At 39.1% G+C, this 26,691-nt stretch overlaps 2 protein-coding genes across 4 annotated transcripts in view; one reads left to right on the forward strand and one right to left on the reverse strand.

The window, feature by feature from the left end:
- Positions 1 to 26,691, reverse strand: part of CHRM5 (cholinergic receptor muscarinic 5) — a 48,054-nt gene that overhangs the window by 2,390 nt on the left and 18,973 nt on the right. Inside the window, exon 1 of one of the 2 annotated variants that reach the window (XM_040701123.2) lies at positions 338 to 3,829. The exons of the other annotated variant lie outside the window; for it this stretch is intronic. The gene's annotated coding sequence lies outside the window, so the exon portion shown is untranslated. Of the gene's footprint in view, positions 1 to 337; positions 3,830 to 26,691 lie in introns of those variants that run through there. 2 annotated transcript variants of the gene reach the window in all.
- Positions 3,906 to 26,691, forward strand: part of AVEN (apoptosis and caspase activation inhibitor) — an 84,890-nt gene continuing 62,104 nt past the window's right edge. Inside the window, exons 1-2 of one of the 2 annotated variants that reach the window (NM_001005791.2) lie at positions 3,906 to 4,175; positions 23,553 to 23,727. In NM_001005791.2, coding sequence (NP_001005791.2) covers positions 3,924 to 4,175; positions 23,553 to 23,727 — 427 coding nt within the window. In that variant the 5' untranslated portion in view covers positions 3,906 to 3,923. Of the gene's footprint in view, positions 4,176 to 9,329; positions 9,477 to 23,552; positions 23,728 to 26,691 lie in introns of those variants that run through there. The other variant, NM_001396340.1, reaches the window with a different exon arrangement.

Raw genomic sequence — 26,691 nt, forward strand, 5'->3', positions numbered from 1 at the left:
CATGGTGGCATTAGTAAATAATTAGGTGTTAGAAGTGCTCTGCTGGGAAATTTTTAGAGTTAAGAAAATAGGCAAGGACAAAAAAAAAAAATGTTTTCAGAAAAATAAGACTTTTCCCTGTGGGAAGGTCCGAGCAGGATAAGGTGTGGAAGTGCTGGAAGGATTGGGTGAGCAAGCAGTAGGGCTGGGGATAGAAATGAGTAAAATGAAGGGGAGTCTTCAATGGATAAACTCACTGACAAACTGCAACGAAAACAATACTGTAGACTACATAAGCAGTAGAAGGAAATGGAACCACTGTTTTTTATATTAATATATAGATCTCTGATGTCCATACCTTCCTATAGTCTCTCTAATGTGGTGTAACTTTTCACTGCTGCTTTCTTGTCTCTGAGCGTGCATGCCTGAATCCAGCAATCAGCTTCTTTCACAGATCTCTGCTGGTTTTTAATTATTCCATCACATCTGATGATGTTAATCATTTGTTTCATGCTTAATCTTTCTAGGCTGTGTAATTTTGGAATAATCAAATAGTTGTTGGGTTTTTAAGTCAGAAATAGAAGAGGATGTTTAAATTTATCAGCCATTTAGTCAGTAAAGAAATAGGTAAGATGATCTTTTTTTTTTCTTTTGTAACTGATATGGGTTCAGCTAAAATTATCATATAGGTCATCTATTAAAGTCCAGCTTAAGTCTTCAGGATTCTCTCTCTACAAGATCTCTATTTTGTAGTCCTTCCTATCCATTCATACCACTCCTCTTTCATCCTAGCTCTTGGAACATTGTTTTCTTTGGTCTTTGCAAATGTCTTACATTAACTGCAAGCTTTCCAGCCTGTACTTTTCACACATTGTCATCTATTCTAGTGCCAAGTAGCATGCTCCTGAATAGATGAATATCAGCTGAATATATTAACGTTTTATAGCCACTTGCTGAATTTTCAGAAAATAATCTCAATATTTTCCACTGTCTTTTTACTTTATATTTTATTTTATTTTTTATTTTTTCCTTCACTTTTGATATCCAGTGCCTTCTAAGTATCCACAAAGGTATACCATATTTCTTCTTCAAACACTCTGTAATGATCACCTCTTGTGGTGAGATTTGATAACAGTAAGCTTGCTGGTGTACTGAGACCACTGGCTGTAACACTAAGCAAAGTGATGCTTCTCCATCTGTGTTTGTCTCTCTGTCATCTCCTGTCTTATATTTAGATGCCCATAAGTCTGTATTCTGTTAATGCAAATGCATACTGAGCCTAGCTCAACAGGATTTTAGTTCACGTATAGGCCTTGTAGCCTAGCAATAACCATAGTAATTATAACATATGCATGTGGACCATCTGTATGCTTAGCTTCTCTGGCCTCAGGAGCCAGCCTAGCAGCCAAGAATAGCAGAAGCGACACAGCAGTCCTAACGAGCCCTAAGTGAGGGAAGAATTTTCATCCTGGTTCTAGAGTCTGCAGAAATCTGCAAGGGAAAGGAGATGGAGGCCCTCACTTCTAGCTTTCTTCTTAACAGCTCTTATTAGCAGGGGAGCTGACCTCAGCCAGCTAAGCTCTAACTTAGTCACCTGAGCTCCTAGAAAGGGGACGTGCTCTGTGCCCAACAACTAACATAACTGAAACATTGCCAGTGCTTGTAGCTGTTTGGCAAGTGAGAAGATTTCAGAAAAGCCTTGAGACAGTCTTAAAAAGGCATCAAGTATGAATGTCAATTGGGCACGTGAATAAACCTCTATTAACTGGCTGCCATCTATGTTAGCATCACAGAATCATAGAATTATTGAGGTTGGAAAAGATCTCCAAGATTGTCCAACCCCAACCTATCCCCACCATGCCCACTAATCATGCCTCACGCTGGGGTTCTGCAGCAGGTCAGGAAGATTACAGGAGATTGATTTTTCTGTCTTTCTTTTTAATCTTTTTTTTTTCCTCTCCTTTTTCTAGAAGATGACACCTTTCTCAGAATAGTGGAAAGTAGAAATTGTAGTACTTTTTTTTTTTTTGTCATAGGTAGCAAGTGAGCAAGTGTGCTCCTCTCTACAGTCTCTTACCCTCTCTATTAGGAGGAAAGACTTCTGAAGCTACCCCATGTAGACTGCAGACCACAGAGCAAAAGGAGAAACAGGAATTGTTGCCCTAACACAACTGCTCTTGGATTGAAATGACTTCCGTAGGGCAAACACAGATGATATGTTAGATACATAGTACTTAATATATAAACGAAAGACAGAAGTGTGTTGTGAGGGTAAGTGTCCTCACAGAGACCCCTAAATGTATCATTTTGGGTTGCTGCAAACAGCTCATCTCTTCACAGTGGTCCTCTCTGCAGTTATATGAAAACTTAGCTACTTCTTTTCTTTTTGAAGGCTTTTCACACTTTTCCTTCCATTCCTATTTTTCTTATGTACCAATCTTACACCAGCACTCTTATATTCACCTACTATCTTTTTCGAATACATTTTGCTTTCTCCAGTGCTGTTCTTCATGCTTGGTGTGAGTTCCATGTTATCAATGACACAAACTTAGCCATTATCACCAAGTAAATCACTCTCACTATCATCATGTTTTCTCCCTAATGGACTGTTTTGCTGATGCCTATGAAAACTGACAGTATCTAAGCAGTGCTGGTGCAAAGATCTCCTGACATTTTGACCATTTGGATCAGCTTCTCATACTGTATCCTCTTGTGCCTCATAGTTGCCTGTTAACACATTGTGGTGTTGCCTTTTGTTCTCTGTTTTTCTATAACTCGGAGCAACGGTGTCTATGAATGAGACTTCAGTGTGCTATGGTAACATAATTTATGTTAATTGTCTATCACAACAGATTATAATAATAGGGAGATCAAAATTAAATTACAAAATCAAAATGCACATGTACAATACCATGACTTTGCTATCTGCCTCAAAATTATTGACGCATGAACTTCACACTTGTGAGTTGTAATGATATTTGCTATTTGTTGCCAAATATTGCTGATTTTTTTTTTTTTTGAGCTGTAAGTACTAATTACTGCGAGCTGTTAAGTCTGTACATATAGTCAGCTCACAGCTATCTGCAGGCAGATTGTTCGTGTCACAGATGAATTGTGCCGCAGATGCAGTCACAGCTTGGGTTTGATGGGGTTTATTAGCTCTAGCTCAGTGCTGGGCTTGCCAGGTTGGTGTTGGTTGCACATGGAATCGCTCCAGCGTCTCCGTCACATGCTTGCTGCTGATGCTCCCCCTTCTAGATTTATTCGCTTGCATGCGGTACCAGAGCCATACTAATTTTACTGGTCTGCAGTGCATTAAGGCCTCGCAGCAGCCTTTACCATGGGCAGTGGTAGTGTGGAGATATACAACCCATGATTTCACAGTGGACGTTCTGGCAGCACTGTGCTGTGAGGATTACTGGGTTTAAAAATCCCATGAAAACAGAGAGAGATTTTAACGTGTACCTCCAAATGACAGCTTGCACAGGAAAACCAATGGAGTAAGCGTGGGGTGGGAGATCGGTGAACCTCCCTCTAGCTCAGGCACAGCAGAGCAAGCAGCCTCGCTCCGAGGGACTAAGCAGTCCCTGCTCGTGCACTTCGGGAGCATGCAGGAACACCTGACAAACTTTACTTTGCACGGGCTTGCGTGCAAGTAGGTATCCGCCAGGGCTTGGTACCTTTTTTTTCCCCCTCACATGGTGCAGAAACTAACTTCAGGCAGCTTTAACATCATTATTTTCTTAACATTAAAACGCAGTTTTGGGGCAGGCCCGGCCGAGCGCACTGAAGAGGCTTGGGTAGCAGACGGGGCCGCTGCCGCGCGGCGCCGCCATTTCCCGCTGTCGCCCTCGCGGCCGGCCTCTTTCCGGGAGGAGGCGGGGACCGGCGCGGCACGGACCGTCCCGGCCACAGGCGGCGCGGGGGAAGGGCGCGGCCCGACCATGCAGCCGGAACGGGGCGGCAGCCGGCCCCGGAGGGAAGGTGGCCGGCACGGCCGGAGACGGCCCGGCGGCGCGGAGAAGGCGGCCGAGCCGGCGACCGAAAGCGGCGGCGCGGACGGCCACGGCCGAGGAGGAACCGGAGGCCGCGGGAGAGGCGGCGCTCACGGACACCGAGGAGGCGGGGGCCGGGGAAAGCGAGAGCCTCGGGGCCGCGGTGCAGCGCCGCTAACAGCCCCGCACCACCAGCGGCGGGTAAGGAGGAGGCGGAGGAGAGCCCGCCCTCCGCGGCACGGGAGCGGGGGGAGGCGGAGCCGAGCGCGGCGGGGCCCGGCGCGGGGCGAGTGGCGGCGCTGCGGTCCGTCGCTGCTCTCTTCGTGCGTTGCAGTTCGTGCGTTGCGGGGTGGTGGTTTTCTGACCGAATCCATTTATGGTTTTGTGCTGGGAAATGCACGTCTCTTTTGAGGAGTATAAGAGTACAAACAGAGATGAGGAATTGCTGAGTATTTTTGGCACAGGTGCTAACACGTCGAAACGAGTGTGTGCCCTCCCCACCTGCGTGGAACTCGCGTTGCAGTAGTAGATACACGAGTATCTACTGATTGCAGATTAGATACACGAGTCTCGGGAACGTGCGTTTGTCACTAGGACAGTCGCCGGCCCGCGCTTGAGCTGAACATAATGTCTTTTAACAGGTTGAAAATAACGCAAACGTGTCTACCAGTGCCACACCCACACCTTCACTTTGCTATGGAGGTGTTAAAATGTTTTATGCAGCCCACCATGGTATGAGATCAACGCTGTGCCTTCAGAAGCAATTTCCATCAACAACAGCACTTTCTAATTCGGCATTGAGTGCTCCGGCAGTACTCCGTTCGGGTTGCCTTGCTTCCTTCAGTTTTGTTGCAACATAGAAATAATGGCTGTCCCAGGACTGGCAAAAAGGGTGTAGACACAGCCTGATGGGTTGGTGCTGGCAGTGTGGGGCTGTCCTGGGGTCACAGAGCAGCTGCTGCCCCATCCTCAGCGTCACGCTGTATCTCTTCGGTGGTACTGTGGTTTCCATTGGCCCTGGCCAATGTTTTATGTGCAGTAGAACACCCGTGTTTGCCATTGGTTTTCAAAACCTGTAAGATATTGTCCCTTTTGTCACTGCATACATATACATTTTAACACCCATTTTTAGGAGAAAAATGCAGCTGGATTGATACTGTTACCTAGAGCAGGGTTGGTGGTTTCCCTTGTATGCAGCATAAGCCTCTGAGTGTGTGCTGAAATGTGCACACAGGTTTGGTTTTATATGAGCTCCCTCACGCACCATAGAGGCATGGGGTAGGATTTCAGCACCTGTATTAGCTTAGAAAACTGCCCTGGGTTGATTTTCTTTGCATCGTCCAACTGTTTCTTATTAACTTAAAGCACGTCTTTAGCTGTGTTCTCTCAGGTAGTGTTGTCTCCATACAGCATAACAAACTTAGTAATTTAAAAGATGCACTCAGTAAGGGAATCAAACGTACGTATGGTGTTGGGTTTATTTTATTTTTATTTTTGGTCTGGATTATTGATTATTTTAGGAAACAGTTAAAATATTTTCTTTTTAGACAATTTACAGTATGTTTTGCCTGAACACTGACTTTGATATCCTCTTCGTCTTAGCCTAGTGTAGTGACTTTATCTGTTTGTCTTAGGCCAAGGCTAGTATGAGTTGGGTGTTTAAAAGTGAGGCAAAACTGTGGGGTTTCCTGGAACTCCACTAATCAGAGTTGAAGTATAACGCTTTTCGTACTCTGGAGGCTTTGGTCTTAATCCCTGTGTGCTCTCAGCACACCTGTCACAAGTCTTGCATTTGCCACATGCTTCTAGCAATCTAGCCACAGTGCCAACACCTGGCAACCTGCACCTGGGGACGTCTAGTGTTTGAGCCAAATTAAATGTATACTGCTTGGAAACAAGAAGGTCTTTCATCTTGTTCTTTTTTTTCCATCTGTGTGTTCATTTCAGTCTGGTGAACGCTAGGCTGTGTTTTCTGAATGGGTTCAGCTCTGATCTGGCAAGAAGTTACCTCCTTTATTCCTGGCTCTCAGCCTTCAGTCTGTTCTGCAAGGCCGCTCACTTTACCAGCTCGGTAAAGCGAGCTCTCAGCTGGGCTCAGTGTAAGTGGTTTGTGTGAGAGCGGACTCTGCTTGTTTTCAGCAACGTAGATTACATACGTGGAGAGCCAGATAGTAATACTGGGAATATGAATGGTTTGTCATCTCGTTTTTTTCTGACTGCACGATGGGAATCCCATGTCTTCTCTGAAAAACCTCCTTTCTTTTATTTCAAATGAGCCTTCAAGTTCCTTGGAGAAAGGAGGTGAAGGACACTGTAATTTTCTAGTTTGGAATTTCTTTGGACAATTGCAACCCTTTTGCTTTCCAGGGTAGAACAGCCAATACAAATCAACAAGTGTTGATTTGTATCGGCTGTTAAGACAATAGATTTCAGAACAGCTTTAAGGAACAGCTCTGTTCTTCAGAGAATGTTCTGCTTCTCTTGAGCATGGGATTGGTTTAGGAACTGGGAGGAACAGCACTTTTATTCCTTGGGAAGAGGAAAAAGGATCTTGCAGTTCTTAGAACTGGTGTGCATGTTGATTTAACTGGCTTGACTGCTGAAGGTTTTGAATCCTTGTTTCAAAAATAGTATTAATCTGAAGTCTGATTATGACCAGCTGGTTCACCAAATGGCACATTTCGTTGAAGATCTGTCAGCTTGAGTAACTTTCTGTTGCTCGTCTGCTTTAACTTATCTAATTTATGTTAAATAAATAGAACACATTTGCTATTACTCATTTTTAGTATTGTGAATATGCTTGAAGTAAAAAATCCCATTGAAAATGCTCCGACGTTATCTCCTTCAATCCTAACTCCTCTAACGTGGTTAGGATTCATATCTTTTTTTAATGTACTGTCAGAAACTTTGAATAGAACTGTCCATAAGATATAGTCAGTTTAAAAAATAAAACTAAAATTGTGGATATTATAGTTGGCTTTATTTGGGTGGTCCTTTACCACATCCTTCTGAGGGCTGTATAAGAAAACTTTCTTTGTCCTTTAATTTAATGTTCATCAAATTTGCGATGTGAAAGCATTCTTATAACTTTCTTTTCCATTCAGAATTATTCACTGCATGTGCATGCAGTGCGTGCTACCACTTGGAGTTGGCAGGTTTAGTTCAATGTTCCTTTTCTAACTTTTGGTATCGGTCACACATGAAAGATGAGTGTGTTGATTTTGTTGCATTCTTTCTTACCATGTGCGTTCATTCTTAATTTCAAGATGACCCAATCACATTTATTGATTTTTTTTTTTTAACTGCCTAAAATAACATGTAAGTTATCAGCATCAGATGATTTTGCTCTTAAATAATATGTGCTAAACCTTTACAGTCTAAGCAATTGCAAAAAACAATCTGTTCACAGGCAGCTGCACGGTAATAAAAGCTAGGATTTGTTGAATACGTTGATTTCTTTTAGAGCACTGTAACACATCCTGTGCATGTAGGAACAGAAATAGATATCCAGATATTGAGTGCAACACATTTTTTGATGCTTTATGTCAGTGTTCTCAAAAACAACTGGAAAAAAAAAAAAAAACCACTTATTTAGATCAGTGTATATCAGTTTGTGAGCTGTACTTAATTGCTAACGAGGTGCCAAGAGTTTCCCTTCTTAGCAGTTTCTCCGGTTGAGGAGGCATGAAGCAGCACTGCCTGATTGCCTTGAGTGTGTTTTACTTTATTTGGAGTGTAGTGATTTAGATTAAGCCTCTCTGTAGTGGTGTGAACAAGTGGTTGGAAACTTCATTACTCTTCAAGTGTCAAATTGGTGTTTGTTAAATGTGATCCTGCAAGGCCTTGTAGCTCTGCAACCTCCTGAGGATCGGAAGCACAGAGGGAGATGCTGGACTCTTCTCCCTGCTGTCCAATGACAGGATGTGTGGGAATGGCACAGCTGCCAAATGGGAGGTTCAGGCTGGGCATCAAGAAAAATGTCTTTACTGTGAGGGAGGTCAGATGCTACAACAGACTTCCAGGCCCCACGCCTGCCAGTTTTCAAGATGTGTTTGGATAATGCCCCTAATAATATGCTTTAGCTTTTGGTTAGCCCTGAGGTGCTCAGGCAATTGAACCAGATGATATTTGTAGGTCTCTTTCCAATTGAACGATTCTATTTCTATTCTATTTCTGCATGACCCAGGAGGGAAGTTGGAAGGATCTAGTTCTTTTTTCAGTCTGGCAAAGAAGATATTTTGGGAAAGCATGGATTAGCAGTGTTCCGTTAAGCAGGAAGGTTGCTGCAAACAGATCAGAAACAAGATGTTTTAGGCAAGACAAGAAGAAAGACATATTCATGAGAAGGTCTAATTTAGGCATTGGGAATTAGAATGATGACCAAAAGGATAGATAGAATGTGTAATACATTATCTAGGAAGTATATGGAAATCAGTGTATAAAAATATTGTCAGGGGTTTTAAGAACATGGTGAGAGTTGTAGAGCCTGCTCAGCTGCTGTGTAACTGCTTATCACAGCCTCCTTTTTTTCCCTTTCTTTTTTTTTTTCTTTGATTTTTTTTTTTCCAGACTGCCTGCATTGGAAGAAGAGAAACTCTTTTTATTCAGCCAAAATTAGTTCATTCTGTACAGTTGCTAGACAGTGGAGAAACCTGCTTTTCACAGAGCCAGGGAACGCGTGGTAGTAACCATCCCCAACTGCTGTGGTTTAATGGGATTTATTGTTATTTTTTCTTTCTATTTTACCAATTTCCCTTTTGATTTTAACTCTAAACACTTGTACTGAAAACATCCTATTAAATAGGTTAATGTGTGGCATCCTGCTGCAAACAGCTGCACAGCTGACATCTTTTTGTGCACCTTAGTGATACTGAGCTCTATTCTGTGGTTCTGACGGCTGTGCCCCTGTTTTTCTGCCTCACTATTAAGAACTGCTGTTCCACATTTCTTCCTGAGGTCTTTAGGGTAATACCTGGATACCTTTAAAACAGATTGACCTGAAGCTTTGTAAGCCCCGAATTTTGTTACGTGAAAGACAGCTTTGCATCACGTCATTGTTTAAATTCAGTTGTCACACGTAACGGAGTGGACGTTACTCAGAGGAGAGGCAAAATGGGAACAGCCTGAACGCCGGAGAAGATATCCCAAGAGATCGCCGTCGTGTTTAGCTGAAGCGCTAGCGTTTAAGGAAGGGTGAGGCAGGGGGTTTCAGGAGCCATGCTGGCGCTGAAGCGCTGCGGGGCGAGGCCGCCAGGTGGGGCAGCAGGGGCAGCGCGTGGCTGCCGCCGGGCGGGAACCGCGCGCCGGGCGAGCCGTTAGAGCTTGGCGCCGGGCGTTGGCTCCCAGCAGAGCTCTGGAGAGAGCTGTTTGCGCCATGGCAGCGGGTGTCGATTCTGACCTAAAAGCGCTGCGAACGTTCCCAGAGAGCATCGCAAAGGGTTTTGTATGGGGACATCCAGTGGGAGATCGTAGGTGTTGATGCTGATCAGCGAATTTGCAAAGGTGATGAAATTTGATTAAAAAATAGTTCTGTAGTATTCCAACTCATCTAAGTACCATTTGTTGCAATGCAATTTGTAGAAGAGCAGACCTCGCTGCTGCTGCTTTCTCACACAAGTAACTGGGGAGTTTTGAGAGAGCTGTGGTGGGTTTGCAGCCATTCTAATGGTGCTGCAGGGCCCTTTGTAGCAAGCACCAGGTTTTGCTGTACGTTAAAGAAACAAAAAAAATTACTAATTATTGATTCAGTGGTAGTTTAGAGCCTCATAGCATGTACAGAGGAACTTTTCTTGCTGGTTTTCATAATCAAAAGGATTTCAGGCCTATGTGATTCTGTAGTAAGGCATACAGGGGGGTCTTTTTTCCACTGTTTTCTTTCATGTAAGCCATCCCTGTGTATATTAACACATGTGGTTTTTCATTCCTCTTGTTATTTTTAAAGTAATCCTTTAACTCTTTGGCAGGTGAATGTAATAGTACATTCTACCAGTAAAACCAGTGAATCTGCTGGAGTGTGCGAGAACCTTGCCTCAAGGTTCTGTTTCTATTCTTGCTTCGTTTTCCCCAGAGGAAAACTGCACAGTTGCAGCCTATAACAAATCTCTCCTTAACCCTGGAATATCCAAGGTGTTTGGTGTGCATAGAGCAGAGTGATGATTCTGGGCAGCAGCATTTCCCAGGCTACTGTTCTGTCACTGGTAATCAAGTTGGCTTTTTTTTTTTTTTTCTCCCCTGTTGGTTTTTTTCTTCTTCTTGTTGTTTTTTTTCTTGTGCATTTTCAGGCGTAGTCTATTCTGTCTGCTTTGCCTACTTCACAGGCTTATATTCTTGTTAATTTGTAATAGTTGGTGGTATACCCATGAAAGCAACCTAAGCTCCAATGGATACTGTGATCCTTAATTCTTTTCCTTCTGCTTCAGTCTTCAGTTAGCAAGAGTGTTAATTATTGTCCCAGAGCAATGAGTGAAATTTATTTGTGGAGAGAAAATTAAAAAAACCAAATTGTTGCCAGTAAGAAAAGCTTTGGTGTTTTTTGTCTTGACTCCTTAGTATTTTATTTTTTTGTTAATTGGATACATAAGCATTAATAAATTGACTTACTGTCAAGATTTTACCAAAAAAAAAAAAAATTGCCCTGTGGGATACACTGAATACTGGTGGGCTCGGTGTGTTTTTCCTCCTGGTGGAGCCAAAGTTGAAGTTGTTGACCAGTGGTCTGTGTAGCTGAGTGCTGTCTGGAGCTCCCCAGTTCCAAATTGGATGCAAGGTCCTCCTGCAGTTCCTGTACTGTATGTATGCAAAGTATGTCTAGAACTGGCAAACAGTGTAAACTGTGTTGCAAGTAGAAGTGTGATATGTACCATATAAATTTCTGCAATTATGGATCCCAGTCCTTTCCCTTTTTGCTAATTTGGATGTGCATGAATTTTCAGCAAGTTCTAAATGATTCTTAGAGCTTCTTTGCAGTGGAGTTGCCTGAAGGATCGGGATGCTCTACTTTTTAGAATTATACTGTACAAACCAGTGGCAAAATAAAATTACATTGTAATATCTTGTTTTTATGGCATTAGGATGTTTAGGACCTTGGACAGTGATTCTTCATTACTTTATTTCACATTGTCTATTAGAGAAGCTAAAGGTTATAGTTGGGTGACCAATTGATTCGAATTACTCAGAAAACAAAAGAATTAAGGTGAGAGAATTTTTAATTTATTATTATTGTTTGCTATAAAGTAAGACAGCTTCTAAAATCACACTTCAAATTCAGGTCTCTTTCTTATGCACTTCATGAATGTTTTTTCCTTTAATTGGAGCATTATTCCAGTAAAGTAAAGCATAGGTTTCAGAATAGGCTGTCTCTCTGCCATAGCTAATTCTGTCTCTAGCTAACCCAGAGTGATGGGTTCCAGTGTCTAACATTTATAAAGCAGTCTTTAGGATTTCATCAATCTTTCAAAAATTCTTATCATGTGCAATAAAGACTGAAAGCTTTTTTCTTTATGCTACCTGTTCTCCCAGCTGCCCTTTCAGCTAATTAAGCTTTTCTTTAGCTTTGGTAGATCTCTCTAAAGGTCACCAATAGAGCAAACCAGTGAAGAGGATTACTCTTTGCAGGGATATTTTTTTTTCCTTTCATGAAAAATCCTCTCTCAAGGCTCTTCCTTCCTTATTCTGAAATAAAAAAGAGTTAGCTTTCTCCTTTTTCTGTTGAAAATGCTTGAAAAAATAGTTTATATTTATACATTTGTATTTGTACTGAAAGAGAGACGATGGCTAGGTAGGAAAGTAACGTCTTTCAGTTTACGAGGAAGCAACACTTAAAGATCACAGATGGCCCACTACAACTACTGGAATAGGTAAATACAGATACAAGAAGATGGTGAACAAAAAAATGTGTATGACCTCACCCCTGGGCATGCTTTTGAAAAAAATGTTTTTTTAACTTATTCTGTCATGTATATCACAAAATGGTAGAATGGATTTAATATTTGGCAACAATGTTTAATGTGGTTAATACTGTTAAAAAGTCAGAAGGTGCAGTGAACAGAATAGGGAATATGTTTTTTTGTTTTTTTTTCCTTTGTTTCAGTATACAGGTCTTAACAAACAAACAAACAACATAACAACATAAAAGCCAAAGGATCTGCAAATTCCTGTACTGATTTGCCTAAGCTGTCTGCCAAGAATTACATGAAGTGACTTCTACAAATGCTTGTTTTCTGTTGAATAATTGGAAAGGGAAAATATCTCATCTAAATTATGTGCTACCCTGAAGGAAGGAGTATAATGAAAAGTGGTTTAATTATTTTCAGTGAGACAGCAAAGCAGATTGATGCACTTATCAATAACTGTTTATTTTCTTGCTTTATTACATCCTTTGTTAGCCACTGCAAAATGCTGTTTGAGGCAGAAAAGATGTCTCTTAGTGAAGTAATGCAATATTTTTAGCAGTTCTTCAAAATATCTGGCAAAAATCATCCCTGTATCTGCCAGTTTACATTGAATACAGCTTGTTTGTGAGATTATGGGACTGTTACCACTGATGCTTATTTTTGAAAAGGCAGTTGGTGGACACACAGAGTTTGTTTTAGATGCAAAGAGAACATGGCGGAAAGGTTTGAATCTGCTGTGAGTAATAAAGTGAGGGATTTGAAGGATGTGGAGAAGAGGAAAAAGTTGAAATTGCAGTTTGCTTTCTGCTAAGTTTCAAATACCAAGTGCAGTCAGGTTTTTTCACTTCCCAGATAAGTGACCTACCATTGGACTTTAAATATTTTGAACTGTTTCCATTGTCTTTTTTTTTCTTTTCAGTTTTCTTGCAGTTTACACAATAATGTAATGCTGTCATAAAAACAGAGCAGGAGTGAAAGAAAGAATGATGCTAATCGTTTTTTTTCTTGTTTGTTTTTGTTTGTTTGTTTGTATGTGTGCAGTGTCTGGGTGCATGCATGGTGTGTGCACTACAGCTTGATTGCTCCTGCAAGGGGTGTTCCCTTGCTGTGCAAAGCAGAGTAGATGTGAGGAAACAGATTAGGTCATTTCTTTCAGAGTGTGTTCTGGCACTGTATTCTCGTGAGATGTGAGAGACTTCAGCTTGAATGCACATAAGTGCATGTAAGTGAATTGAATTTATTTCCAATTCCTGGGCAATATACTGTAGTTCTGCAGTAGTTGAATAAGTGTGGATTGTATTTATGGACACAGTCCCTTTGGGATGCTGTGTTTTGGCACTTCCCTCTGGCCCTAATCTGCATTTATTCTCAGATCCTCAGGGCAAACAGTACTGTTTTCTAATGAGTATGTATATGATCAACTGAACATAATTTTCATATTTCTTTCAAAAACTGTACAGTGGTGATGTAGTTCGGTGATTTTGATAAATTCTTGTGCTTCCGTTGCCTACATTGGGCAACTGCTTTGTGACCAAGTATATGTCATCACTTATGGTATAAAACTGTTTCTGACTTAATTGAATCACTGTTTTTTGATCTGTTATATTGATATTTTGATATATAGACAGAGTCCCTGAGCATATTTGTCATGAATTCTGAAATTCTCTTATGGCATTTCGAGGACGTATTGCTCTCAATTTACGTGATCAACTACACTGTGAGCTATACTGCTTACAGAGCTTGAGATGGGCTGGGATGGTGCTCTACTGTCTTTTGATTAGGAGGAGCATTGTTGAGATACATTATCAGACATAGGACTATGTTTTGAATTATAATGCCTTTGTTTTCAGTGTGAGCCTCTCTCTCTTGAGGGCAACCATACCACAAATCAGACATTTGGCCGTAACTTGCTGTGTTAAGGGGCAGCATATTGCATGGTGCCTGAAGGGACTCCAGCAGTTCAGTTCCTTACTTCTGCTGAGCTGGTGCTAGCGGCAGGCCTAGCATTGGCTTGCACAAGGAGAGTTCATAGTGGGTGGACTCTGTGGCCACTTGTTTTGCACAGGGTGGGTGTCAGTGAAATCCTGCCTACATTATGAAGCAGGGATTTCAATCTCTACATTTAGAAATGTACTCTTGATGAATTACCTTTTTGCTCATGTCCGCTTTTCTTACATCCCTGTACTCAGTTGTGTGGTTTGCAGACATCTGTGAGAATGGAAAAGAGGAAAACTGGGCTTCTTCAGTGACCAGCCCATGCATTTCTCCCATCATTGGGAAGACAAAGGAAAAAAAGGGCTTTGGTGTCTGTTTATCAGTTGGGTAGTTAAAACAGATTTTTTTTTTTTCCTCCCTGATTTCAACAGTCTAAATAAATAAATAAATAAATTTTAGTATTAGTCTCAGAAATGTTGTTTAAGAGCTGGTAGTTGAGAATCAGAAAAGTTGCCTTTCTGATGCACCACTGCTGTAACATGTTCTGTGTAGTGTGACTTGATTCTTTTTTTTAGTTAGTGTTATTCAGTACTGGTTGTTTCTTCAGTGATTTTTTTTTTTTTTTTTTAATACAACTAGCAAATTTTTTGCATGGTTAGTATTTTTAATATAATTTATTTTTGCATTGATATGCTGTGTGGCTGCTTACTGGTCCTGAAAATCATTTGGTTTTGATACTCCTTTCTGGAAATATTCCCCACTGAGGATATTTGTTACTGATGAACTGCTGCTTTGTTGCCATTCCGTAAACGTGCTAATGTAGCCTAATTTCAAAAATGTGTGATGGCGAGTCTGCCGGCTGGTAGATGCAAAGGTAGTAGGAATCTGACATTTTTCAGAAGCACATGAAATTACAAGTGGAAAATGGCAGCATGTTAGCAATGAAAGATGAAAAACGTAGGGGCTGTGCTACCAACAGTGGTACAGACATGGTGAAACGGGGGGGAAAGCAGAACGCTGTTCTTCTGAATTACTTATGTAGTACTATTTTAGGGTTTGAGATTTCTAGAGGATCTCCCTGTACAGCTTTAATTTTCATTGCGTGAATATTTTTGTGCATTTGCAATATGCTGTTATTTTGGGATAGTTGATCTGAAAAAATGACAGATGTTGAGTGTTTTAATTTAAATTCAAGATAGAAAAATTTCCCACTGTGCACCAAACACTAATACTTATATATTGAACCTCTGAAATGATGCATTTCACATACCTCACTGACTGTCTTAAAGAAGCTAATGAGAAAGGAAATGAAGAACAAGTCACAAATATTCTAAAGATGTTGTTGAAAATTTTAGCAATCAATGTAAATATCTTTAGCAAGGGCTTCTTTTTGTATTTTTATTTAAAAAACAACAACTGTGGAGTCAACTAAGAACACTCACGTTCACACCTGTATTATTTGGAATAGGAATATTTACAGAGAATCCATGAGTCTTTAATCAAAAGCAGAAAACAGAATAGCCTTTAGAAAACTACCTTGAACATTGCAAGAAATTAAATTAAAGCCTGGGATGTGGCTTATCAGTGCAGTTGGCCAAACTGGCGGATAACTGCTGCTAGATAGGAAGGAACAGCTTCCCAGATCTCTTGTCTTATGGCTTGCTTCCAGCCTACCTGTCCTGCCTGTGCTTGTCAGATTTAGCTGTGAGCTGATACCTGGACTTTACTTGGCAGAAGTCTGACACTAGGAAAGACAAGAAAGGTATTGATTAGTGTTCTGCCGGTTTGGGTGTACCATTTCAAGGCTGCTGTTCTATTTGGTGTCTCTCAGATTTTCTTCTTTGATGCTGTACTAATTGAAAATACAGCTGTTTGGGTTACTTTGGCTACTTTTCAGTGGATTTCAAAATACAAAAATTACTGATGTCTTACTCCTTACATGCTTTCCTTTTTGTGAAATAGATGCATTTAAAAGCGTTCAGACTTTTAAAAACTGACTGGATATTATCCAGTGTTTTTTGAATTTGGAGACTGAATAACAGAATAACTATTTCCAAATGTAACAGGTTTTAGAGAACTGTAGTTATTGTAGCATGGTGGACATCTTTCCAAAGTGGTGTCTTATTTTCTTGTGGCAAAAAAAAAAGAAAAAAAAAAATCGAACTATTGAGAAACTTTGTCATATTTTTTTTTCCTCGCATGAGAGATCCTGAAGCTTCTTCAACATTTTGGTTTTGATCTTGGCAGAGAGTTGCTAGGTTTGTGTTGGCATTGTTCTAAAACTGTGTGTTTGTAGGGGGTGTTAAATAAACATTAGACTTGTCTGCTGTCTGAGGTGTTTTCTAAACTTCACTCGTTTGAGGAGGCTCTGTTAGGTTTACACATTAACCTTTTGCACACTAAGTTCAAGAATGATTTTTTTTTTCATTTCTTCTGCAGATGGTTGTTATTTTGAGCTTGCCTTTGAGATAATTTGTCATGCTCTTGTTTCGTCGTTGGTATGGTTTCAGAAAATACAAGGCTTTTCAGTAGATATCAGTTTAAAATACTGATGTTTAGTGGTAGGCTGTCTTGCTCATTGGTTGATGAAGGCTACCAAAATAGCAATATCCTTCAAAAAGTCTGAGGTTAATATATATCCTCAGTTAACTTCGATCCTTTGAACTTACAGAATTCTTCTTGTGTGTTCTTTACAACTTCTGTTGAAACTGTTCATACAACTGTATTTGAAGTTTTAGAAATGTTAGAGGAAAACAACAAGATGAAATACTAAGAAATAGGCATGCTATTAGAGGTTTTCAACACCTGAGTGGAAGAGCACCAACCTGCCTGGCCTGATTTCAGCTTTGACTTCCTTTGAGCAGGAGTTTGGAGAAGACGGTCCCTTGCAGTTCCTTATAGTTGGGATTATGTGGTGATTCTGTGATGTTAACACATAAGAACTGAATCCTTTCTGGATACAGTCAATCTCCAATGCAGCTGAGAATATCTTTATTCAGGAATGGCAGATTTGATACGAACAAATACCTTTCTGTAGAGATTTTCATTATCCTTTCTGAAATACCAAATATTATTTTGTTTTGGAATATGGCATGAAACATTCACATATGTGCATCCATATGTATACAATATATAAAAACCCTGATTTTGTCACATGCAGCCTATGTGTAGGAATAATTGTTTTAGCTTTTTCAGATGGATTAACCTTTGTGGCAATACACTTATTTTGTGAGGTTTTATTAAAACCTGTTCTTTCTGTCAAGATTGGGACTCTTATTTTATGTTTGCACTCGTATTTTTGGCTAAATGCTTGTAAAAAAAAAAAAACATTTAGCTTTTTTCAAGTTAGTGTCAGTTTGAAAGTAATACAGCTTCCAATTTTTGTGCAGGTCCATGTGATAATTTTGCAGAAATTGCTTGATGAGTTTGTGTAGTTGCCAGTAACTTTCATATAATCCGTTCCACCGAATTTAAGAAAAAATACAGTTGATTCTTCCATTGGTGGAAATGTATGTGTTTGGCAAGTTTAGAAAATCAAAAGCGTCTTTATCTATAGCCAGCAGCTGGACGAGCTTCCTATGGGCTCGTTTCTCCCATCGTTGCTTGGCCACAGGAACGGAAGGCAAAATGACTGCTTCCACACTTAATGCAACTCCTTGATTCTCTACTAAGTTACCCAGTTAGTGTACAACAAATGTTGCAGTTACAACAACATAGTTCTTATAACATACTCCCATCAAATGCCCTTTGGTTTGGAGTTCTAACCTGTAAGAGCTAAACTTCAGCTGGTGGCTTTGCAGGCTGGAAAATCCTGCCTCTAATGAGCAAAACCTTAAATCTTATTTACTTCGAGTTTTTGAAACTTTCCTCCTGTGAACATACACTGCAGTAATAGTTAATTGTATGATCATTAAGAGAAACCTGTAGCAGAGGTTGCTTCATTTGTTCCTGTGTAAGCCACTGGTTTAAGGACTAGGAAGCCAATAGCATGCTAATTACTTGCAGAATTGTTTCTGAGATAGCAAGGGAAAACGAATGTAAGAATTGATGGGTTCTTCTTTAGTTCTTTGAAAGGGAAGATAGTCCGCCATTTAAAGCAGTAGCTAGAAATAAAATAACCAGGCTGTTTGCCTGGGGGCAGGGATTTGCCTGGGAGAGATTTAGCTCATAATAGAAGCTGTTGTTCTAATTCAGTGAGATGTAAAATTTGTTCAAAATGTGGCTGTGACTTTTGGAAATATTAATAAAAATCTGTGAAGAAGGTGAAATAGGACTTGTAGCCTCTTGGCACTTGATCATGCCTTAACTTTTCTGCAATGACAACACCTTTTAGAGGTGTTTTCTCTCTTTAAGGAGTAATGAGAATAGAGTCTCTGTCCTTAGGAGTTTTTAAAATGTTCCCATTATTTGATGCTTATAGATGATATAAGCAAATACTTTGAAATAATATAATTGGATAAGATTGCTATAGTTAGTTACTTTTATAGTGTTGTTTTGATGTGAATGTAGTGCTCATAGAAAGCAACCCGGTATAGATAAGGTAACTGCTCACAGTTTTTGGCCTCAGCACTCCGAGTAAAAATTTTCTCCTTATATCTAATCTAAAAATCCCCTCTTTTAGCTTAAAATCATCCTCCTTTGTCCTGTCTCTGTCAGACCATGTAGAAAGTTGGTCTCCTTCCTGTTTACAAGCTCTCCTCAAGTACTGGAAGGCCACAATGTGGTCTGCCTGGAGCCTTCTCCAAGTGGAACAAGCCCAGCTCTCTTAGCTTTTCTTCATAGGAGAGGTGTTTCAGCCCCTCTGATCATCTTCATGATCCTCTGGATCCACTCCAACAGGCTCCTCCACATCTTTCTTGTAAATCTTTCATTTACTTTTCTAAAATCTAGATTAAGAGTGCTATCTAAGAATAGTTTGGGAGTTTGTATCCCACTCTTCATAGTGATGTTGCTTTTATTTGATTTAAAGTGGTTTCTGTCCTTGTTCTACCTTGCAGTTTTTTCTCTGTACATAATTTTATGATTAATATTCTTAGGTGGAGAGAACAATATGATGGTATACTTCGTTAGATTTTTCCCTAATAGTGGAGTATGTATTTAATAGACTGACAGACATGCATACCTTGATAATGTAGTTTTGAACCACGTAATTAAAATGAGATATGTGTTTATTAGAGCAGTTCATGTGATTTTACTTCCCTTTACATCTGCCTAGAGGAACCACTCTGGTTCATTTCAGCTGCCTTAGCTATATTGCCACTAATACAAGCCTCTGCGTACAGACTGTATTCCATGCAACGATTTAAAGTGCTGATATTTAAAACTACCTTGTTGCTTAATTTTGAATGTTTTTTTGACCCTATGACTTAGAAGTTCTATCTGTGAGAATGTAGTTGCTGTAATAGATGCTGCTTACATTGGGATGAGGAGGAAAGGAGAAATTGTCCCTGCAGAGATGCCTTGCTATTTTAAATATGTCCGTTTGTGATACAGCTGATCATGTAGGTCAGATTGAATCTGTGGGATGTTTTCCTTTTTGTCTTGCTAGTCTTTTACACCAATGAAAAGAAAAATTGGTGTTGAGATAGTTTAGCATGGATTTCACTGGGACTTGGCCGCAGCCTTGCAGCTGTCTCCCAGAAAGGAAGAGGGGATTCAAGACAGTTGACTCAAAGCCCTTATGTTTTCACATGTTCTATGAAGAGGCACTGTCAGGAAGAAAACTGGAAGAAATACTAACAAAATCAGTAAGGAAGAAAATATAATAATGCCTGATAGCTATATAATGGGAAAAGGTAGTTGGCCCAAAGAATGTCAAACTGAGCATGTGTTGTTTGTACGTTCCTCCAGGCTGTTGCAGAACATTTTAAGCACCAACAAAGATTAGGCATTTAATTTTTTTCTTACAAAGTTAATAGAACTAAACAGGAAGAAAGAGGACTGTAAGCAACTCTTGTGGCTTCCTAAAGGTAATAAATAGAAAGTCTCATAGAAAGTTTTAGAAAGTCATAATGGAAGCTCTGACTTCTGATGCACTGCCAGGTTTTTAAAAGGGTTGTGAGCTCAACAGTTCTCATTGAGCGTTAGTGCTTAATGTGCTGGGACTGACTGCACTTACAGAGAAGGGTGCTTGAGTCATTGAAGCAGAATGTGGGAGGTCGGAGCTGCACTTTCTACATTGTGTGCCTCAGCCTTGGTTTGATTGAAAACACTCTGGGTTCCAGGGAGGTGCCCAAGGCTGACCCCAGGGGAAATTGCCTGTTCAATATTATGTTTACTTCATTTTGACACTTAAAGTCCTGGAATGTGTGCATGTACATGTTCTTGTCTGTAACAAATGTCAAACAGAAATCTTGCTTTCCTATTTTTTTCTCGCTAACATATCTTCCCCAGCCCTGTATGCAAATTCAGTGTCTAAAGGAGGGTGTCCTAAAATACTCTTACAGTCCTACATGCTGTGCATTTTACTTTCCTTCAGAAGGAAGGTGGAGTTGTATGCTATGGCAAATGGTAAAAATATGTCCTTGCAAAAAGCCCCAAATTGTGCAAATTCTTGTACACAGTAGCCTAGCTCTTTTGGTGTTGTGTGAAGGACCTTAATTAGCTTAGATATAGGCAGAACTCACATCTTAAAGATAAAACAGTCAGAAGGTTTCCTGGTTTTATTCAATTGGATTCTTGCATACTGTCGCCATGTTCAAAATTGCAATGAAATTTGCAAATGTTAGTGCATGTAATACTACCTTAAGTGGAGCAGATGAATACTGCTGTGATATCATCATGCATGGTAGGACTGAGTAGTTCAAATTTGCTTAAAAGCATAAGTTTTTCTCCTTATCCGAGTAATATTGTTCTAAAGGTTGTATTTGAGTTGACTTCAAGAATTTATTTCAGCTTGTGTCATTTGTTATTTGGGAATGGGAAATGGGGGAAGGTGAAAGTATTTTGTTTCGTTATAGATAGAAGTCTGCTGTGTACTGATTCAAATTCATTTTCAGTAACAGTAGCTAAGGCAGATAAGGGGAAAGAAGTGAAGATTTGTGATTATTTTTGTTTCTGAGGTTGTTACTTTTAGATGGTAGCTGTCTCATAAGACACTAGAAGCAAATTATTTTCTGAAGCTTCACTGATCAGAAATGTATTTGAATGTCTTTGATAATTCATAATTTAAATGATGAAAATGCTTCTTTATGTTGTTTGAATGTTGAATATTCAAGTATGATTACTTTCGGTTTCATCCTGTAGCAGGACTGTGCATTATGTAAAATTTTCCTTGAAATATTCATTGGGAGATGTAAGGGGATTTGTATTTGAAGTTTACACAACTCAAAAGTAAATCTCAGGTTAGCACTGAAAGAACTAGGCTGTGCAGAGCCTGTTAGCGCTCTTGGGAAATTGTGGTTTGTTTCTTAAAGTTCAAGTTAATTCAAGTTCAAATTAACTGCTACGAAATACAGTTTACTTGAGGTTTGCATTGTAGCTAATAACAGAATGTGAAAAAGAATTCAGTTCATCATTATTTTGCATTTAAGAGAAAACATTTGAATCCATATTAGTTTAGTAGAAGCTTGTTAAAATAACATGATACTCCTGTTTTGTTTGTTGATGGCTGAAAGAAGAGCATCCTTTAAACAGAGCTATAATAGTAGTAGTACCATAGCTGACCTGGATGATTCTGATCTTTTCTTTAAACAAAAAGAAAGTACAGCACAAATTCATTTGTGTAGCACTATTCTTGCTTTCGCTTGTGAATTGTATCACCTCCAAGTTATTTCAGGCACAAAATTCCATTAGGCTTCAGTGGATTATAGCGAATCATTTAATTTGTAGGAGAAGAAAAAGAAACAAATTCATTCTTATCTTTAATCTAAGTGGATTTGGCCTTTGTTCTATGGAAATTGTAGCTCCCGGTCAGTCCCAAGTAACGCAGAGCTGTGACTTCATCCTCTCACTCATGCAAACAGCCATTTGTTCACAACTATTTTAGAATATGTATCTGACAGAGAGATAACATCTTTTTCTTTCTCAAAGTTACACAAAACCAATGAGAATGCACAGAATATTTTCCCTCTTGTCAGCTTTTTGACAACTGGGAATATATCTGTATGATTGCTTCTAATCTCTTTTTATGCTCTTTGATGATTTTTCCATTCCTTCATGCTGTTCCTTAGCAGGGCTTCTGAACACTGGTGAAAGAAGCTTGTTCTGTGAATATAAGTGGATTGTTTATATTGAAGTCATTATTCCAGTTCTGATTTTGTTACTTATACAATGTGGCAGTTTGTCCAGTCTTGTATCAGCATGTGATTCTACAGTACTGTGCTTAAAAAAATAAAACCTAGTGTAGCTTTAGAGACACAGTAACTGTTTAAGCCTTTACCAATTTTTCTGCACAAGATATTGTAGCTCTTCACTTACAGGGACATTTATTTGATATAATGAATTGCTCTTCACATTTATTTCAGGATTACATGTGATTTAAACTATCAAAGCCAAGGTCCTCCTCAAAGCAAGTGTCTGATTGTGAGCTATAAGGGCATTTTGGTTTATGGATATATAATGACTTATGGAAAGGTGACTTGCCTTTGAAATTGGTTTTTACTGAATGAAATCACTTTAAGCTGTGCAGCACTGTAGACAAACTTATATTTAACTGTTCTGGTTATGGAGAATGCACTCACTGTTGGGACAGCAAAATTACATTTTATGGCAGCAGTACAATGTGGTTTGTAAAAGGAGAGATGAAGTGAAGGAGAGAAGAAAGTGGAGCTGCCAGTAGGAGTGTTTGGGAGCAGGCGCACAGGGAATATCTTCTTTCTTGACTCCCCTCCTCTACCTCTTGAGAGCTCTAGACCACTGCAGAAGGTATCTTCTGATCAGATTCTTGAGCTGCTCTTGGTTCTCTTCTTGCTGATTGTGTACTCCTTTCACTGTGAGGCAGACTTTTCTATCTGTGAAGCAGTGGTTGTTCTAGATGAACCACAAGCTGTGGAAGAAGAGAGCTTACTTGATGCAGGGGAGAGTTTTCCATGGTGCTTAGGGGCTTTGGCAAATGTGTGTTTTTCTTGAATCTTAAGTTTACTGTTACCAGTTTTCCCTTCAGTCCCAGCATGTTTTAAGTATCTGAGCAGGTAGATTGACTGCCAGCAGTCTATTTAATTTTTCCACATGTACTTCAATAAAATGATCTTCATGAAGGAAATGGATTTGTTAAATTATTTCATATTACTTGAGTTCAGGCCTTGAAGGAAGTTGGTTAAAATAGAAAGTATTACATAGAGAAGCCTATCTGTGCTTTTCTTCTGCAATACTTGTTATGTTGGCTTTGTTCAGTTTCATACAACAAATATCAGACATTTCATTCAATTATCATTTGTATCACTACAACACTTGGGTAGAGATGCTGTGCTTAAAATGAGTAGTTCTGCTCTCCCCGCAGTATCAGAAAGGAAACTGTTTGGTATGGGCTTCCAGAGCAGGAGGGACAGCAACAGTATTTGGCACCAGCATCACTGCTAGACCTCTATAGGAAGCTCTGCTAGGTAGTTTGAATACATTTCAGGTGTTATATATGTTTCAGGAATATGATCACACCTGATCTAAAATTTTGATGGGGTGGCACTTAGCCAGGCTGATCTGCCTTTCTGGGTTTGAATTCTGTGGTTGTAGTTAATTGTGTTTGTGACTATCTAAATACTGAGCTAAATGCTACTGAGTTCTAATGGCTTTGCTATCTGTTTAAATATGACAGGTAGAGGATGATGGTGATACTGAATCACGAGAGGAAGAAGAGGAAGTGAAAAACTACTCAAGAAGAAAGATTGTTTCAAACTGGAACCGCTATGAGGATGCAGAAAAAGAGGGACAGACAGAATGTGGAGAATCACAGAGAGGAACAGACTTCAGCGTTTTGCTTAGCTCGGCAGGTAAGCACTTTGTACTCCATATACACTTTCTTAGTTTTGCATCTTGAAACATTACTGTTTTTCTGGCTCTCCTTCCTTGATGATGAAAAAGGACCCTAGAATACTATTTGTATCTGCCTGGGAAAGTCTGCCACTGATCTATTCAGAAGTCTCCATGGGCTACAATGAGTCAAGGACATGGGGAGTAAAAGAGAGCTGCTGTATTTATAGCCTTGTGAAACCGTATATGGCTCTGAGCACGTGCAGAATTCAGTTATTTTGAGCTTCTTCTTGCTCAGAGTGAATTCGTAGTGATCTCAGCCATTAGGTTGTTTTCCAGAAAACAAAAAAGGCTGCCACAATGACTAAAAACAACAGAGCAGTCAAGCAGCTGTTTGCTGTTGTATGTTTTGACAAGGATTTGTAATCAGCACTCTACAGATGTGTGCCTGAATAGCAAGTGTTAATCTCTTTGATTAAAAAAAAAGATCAATTGTTTTCTGCCTTTTAAAGGAGATAATAGACTAAAGAGGTGGAGGGATAGGCTGTACTGGATCATATTTATTTATTTTTAGCAATACATGTGTAGCATGGGCAATTGCACAAAGAATAGTTTCCTAAAATTATTTTAGGAACCCTTCATATGCCATTGTGTTAGAAGACTGTTCAGCAAACAGCTACAGAGAGTATTTGACCTTTTTACTTTGCTTTTTCTTTCTTCTTTTTCTTGGTACAACTTAGATCTGAGAGATTTCAGAGTTTCCACATACATGGATTTTTCGGTCACAGATTATAGGGAAAAATTAAAAGTTACCTGAATTAAATAAATAAGGTTCAGAGGTTTCCTTCTGTATGTCAGAATCAATTTCTGAAGCTCAATTTTGCATAAGTGTTGCAAAACTGGGCCCAAATAACTGGTTTTAATAATACAGTTGTGTCATGTATATTGATTTCTCTGAACGGCATGTTGCATAGTAGGCACAGTGAGAGTCAAGAGATCTGGTATGAACCTCTGTGTTGGACGAGTAAGATAGCCTTGAGAGGAAAGATATTACAACTCAAAATTGTTAAATCAAGAGACCTGCCCTGAGCTGCATAGCTGCCTAGCTGCCTGTTGCCATGGATAGTACTTTTGAACTGAGAATATAACAAAATACAGTTTACTTCTAGTAACTTGCCTTTCTGGTAAGTGAAGGTCCAACACAATTATTACCAATGCATTTATTTGACTTTATGTTCTTTGGATGCCAAAAGTTGAGATCTTGCTAGCAGTCTTATTGTTAATACTAAATCTTTCTTTTAGAATGTACTTTACCTTCTTTTAGATAAACATGTTTGGGGGGAGTTGTATTTTGTCTGTTTTTAACATTAATATATATTGATAATTAATAGCAGGGAAACAAAGTACTTTCTTAAAGGGGGAGGAAAGTACCTTAATATAGCAATAATACAGATTTTTTGGAGTTGCTTAAAAAGGGGTGAGGATCATATGTAGGTCTACTCAGCTTGATTGTGCATTTGATTTAAAAAGTGCTCCAGGATTGTTTTAAGTTGTTTTGAAGTAAAATAGAATAATGACCTAGAGAGTATGCTTGCTTTCTTATTACACCATACTTCTTATTATCCAATGATTTCTGTGTTGTTAAAACTACAATTTCAGCAAGTTCCAGCGAATTAAAAATGCTGTGTTTTACAGAATGGTAAAAGTTTATTTGTAGCTGATTAGACACAGAAAAACTGAGGGCATTAGAAACTCATGTTGCTGGTTTCACACCTGCTTTTAAAAAATGAGTTGATTTTCTGAGGGCTAACTCTTGTCCTTAGCCAAGTTAATGATTTTAGCAGGGTGTCTGTCTGGTTGTATTTCTTGAACTCTTTTTAATTCTGATTTCTCATTATTTTGTTGCTCAAAATGTAAACAATATAGTATTTTCAATATGTCAGAACTTTCACATGATATGCTTTTAGTTATACTAATCAAGAGATGTTTCTCTTATTTTTGTTCTTTGTGAGGTTAGGTATTTTTGTGAATTACTGAATAAGTTTGAAGTTTTATCTACTGAATCAAAACAAATCATTTTGATTCTTTGAAAAGGTTTATGGTTAGGAAAGCACTATTTAAAACCTGTACAACCTTCAAACATGTAAGTAATATGTTCTTAAATGCGTGGTTTCAATCACAGATTTGTTTGTTTTTCTTTCAGTTCAGACTCATTTTGATAGCTATACTTTGCAAAACTGGTTTATTTTGCTTTAATTTTCCTACTTCCAATTGTTGTATTTGCATAGAAGCCTTTTTTTTTTAATATCATTATATTCTGGTGTGAAATGAGATCTTTTCTAACATCTTTCACCATACATGCATACTGAAGAAATGATTGTGATATAAATACATTAACTGGAAGAATATGAAGGCAAGGTAGTAACACTTACAGGAAACAGTTACAGAAATAGTTGGAAAGAGAACCATATATTGAATTTTCTTATATGCTTTTAAACAGGAGTGTGAATTGAAAGAATGGTTACAGATATTTGTTTATTACTTAATTTTTCAAATGAGATGTCACAACTTTGATCTGGTACAAATTTGATGAGTTCTCAGCAGTGAAAATCTGACAAATTGACTTGCATTATTATACTTACGTTCTTATAATATTTGGAAAGTGAGCAGATCATAAATGTGGAAAATACATTTTAAAACATTCTCCTTAGAATTAGAAATGTGGTTTTTGTTTGCTAACTAAAATGAGCTAATGTAGGTAACTCTGCAAAGGTAGGTAGCATAAAGATATCAATAGATGAACAAAGCCAGGCTTCCCTGAAGAAGGAGGTGTACCTTTCTAAAATGAACACTTGTGTAAAAGAATATGAACTCTTGCTTTATGACATTTATTTTGTGGTTAACTCTTTGTCATTCACAGTATGCCTGGATTACTAGATCTGTGTGTTCTTTCAGAATCATAGAATCTTTGAGTTGGAAGAGAC

The sequence above is a fragment of the Gallus gallus genome, chromosome 5 (assembly GCF_016699485.2).
Source record: "Gallus gallus isolate bGalGal1 chromosome 5, bGalGal1.mat.broiler.GRCg7b, whole genome shotgun sequence".
NCBI classification, from domain to species: Eukaryota; Metazoa; Chordata; class Aves; order Galliformes; family Phasianidae; genus Gallus; species Gallus gallus.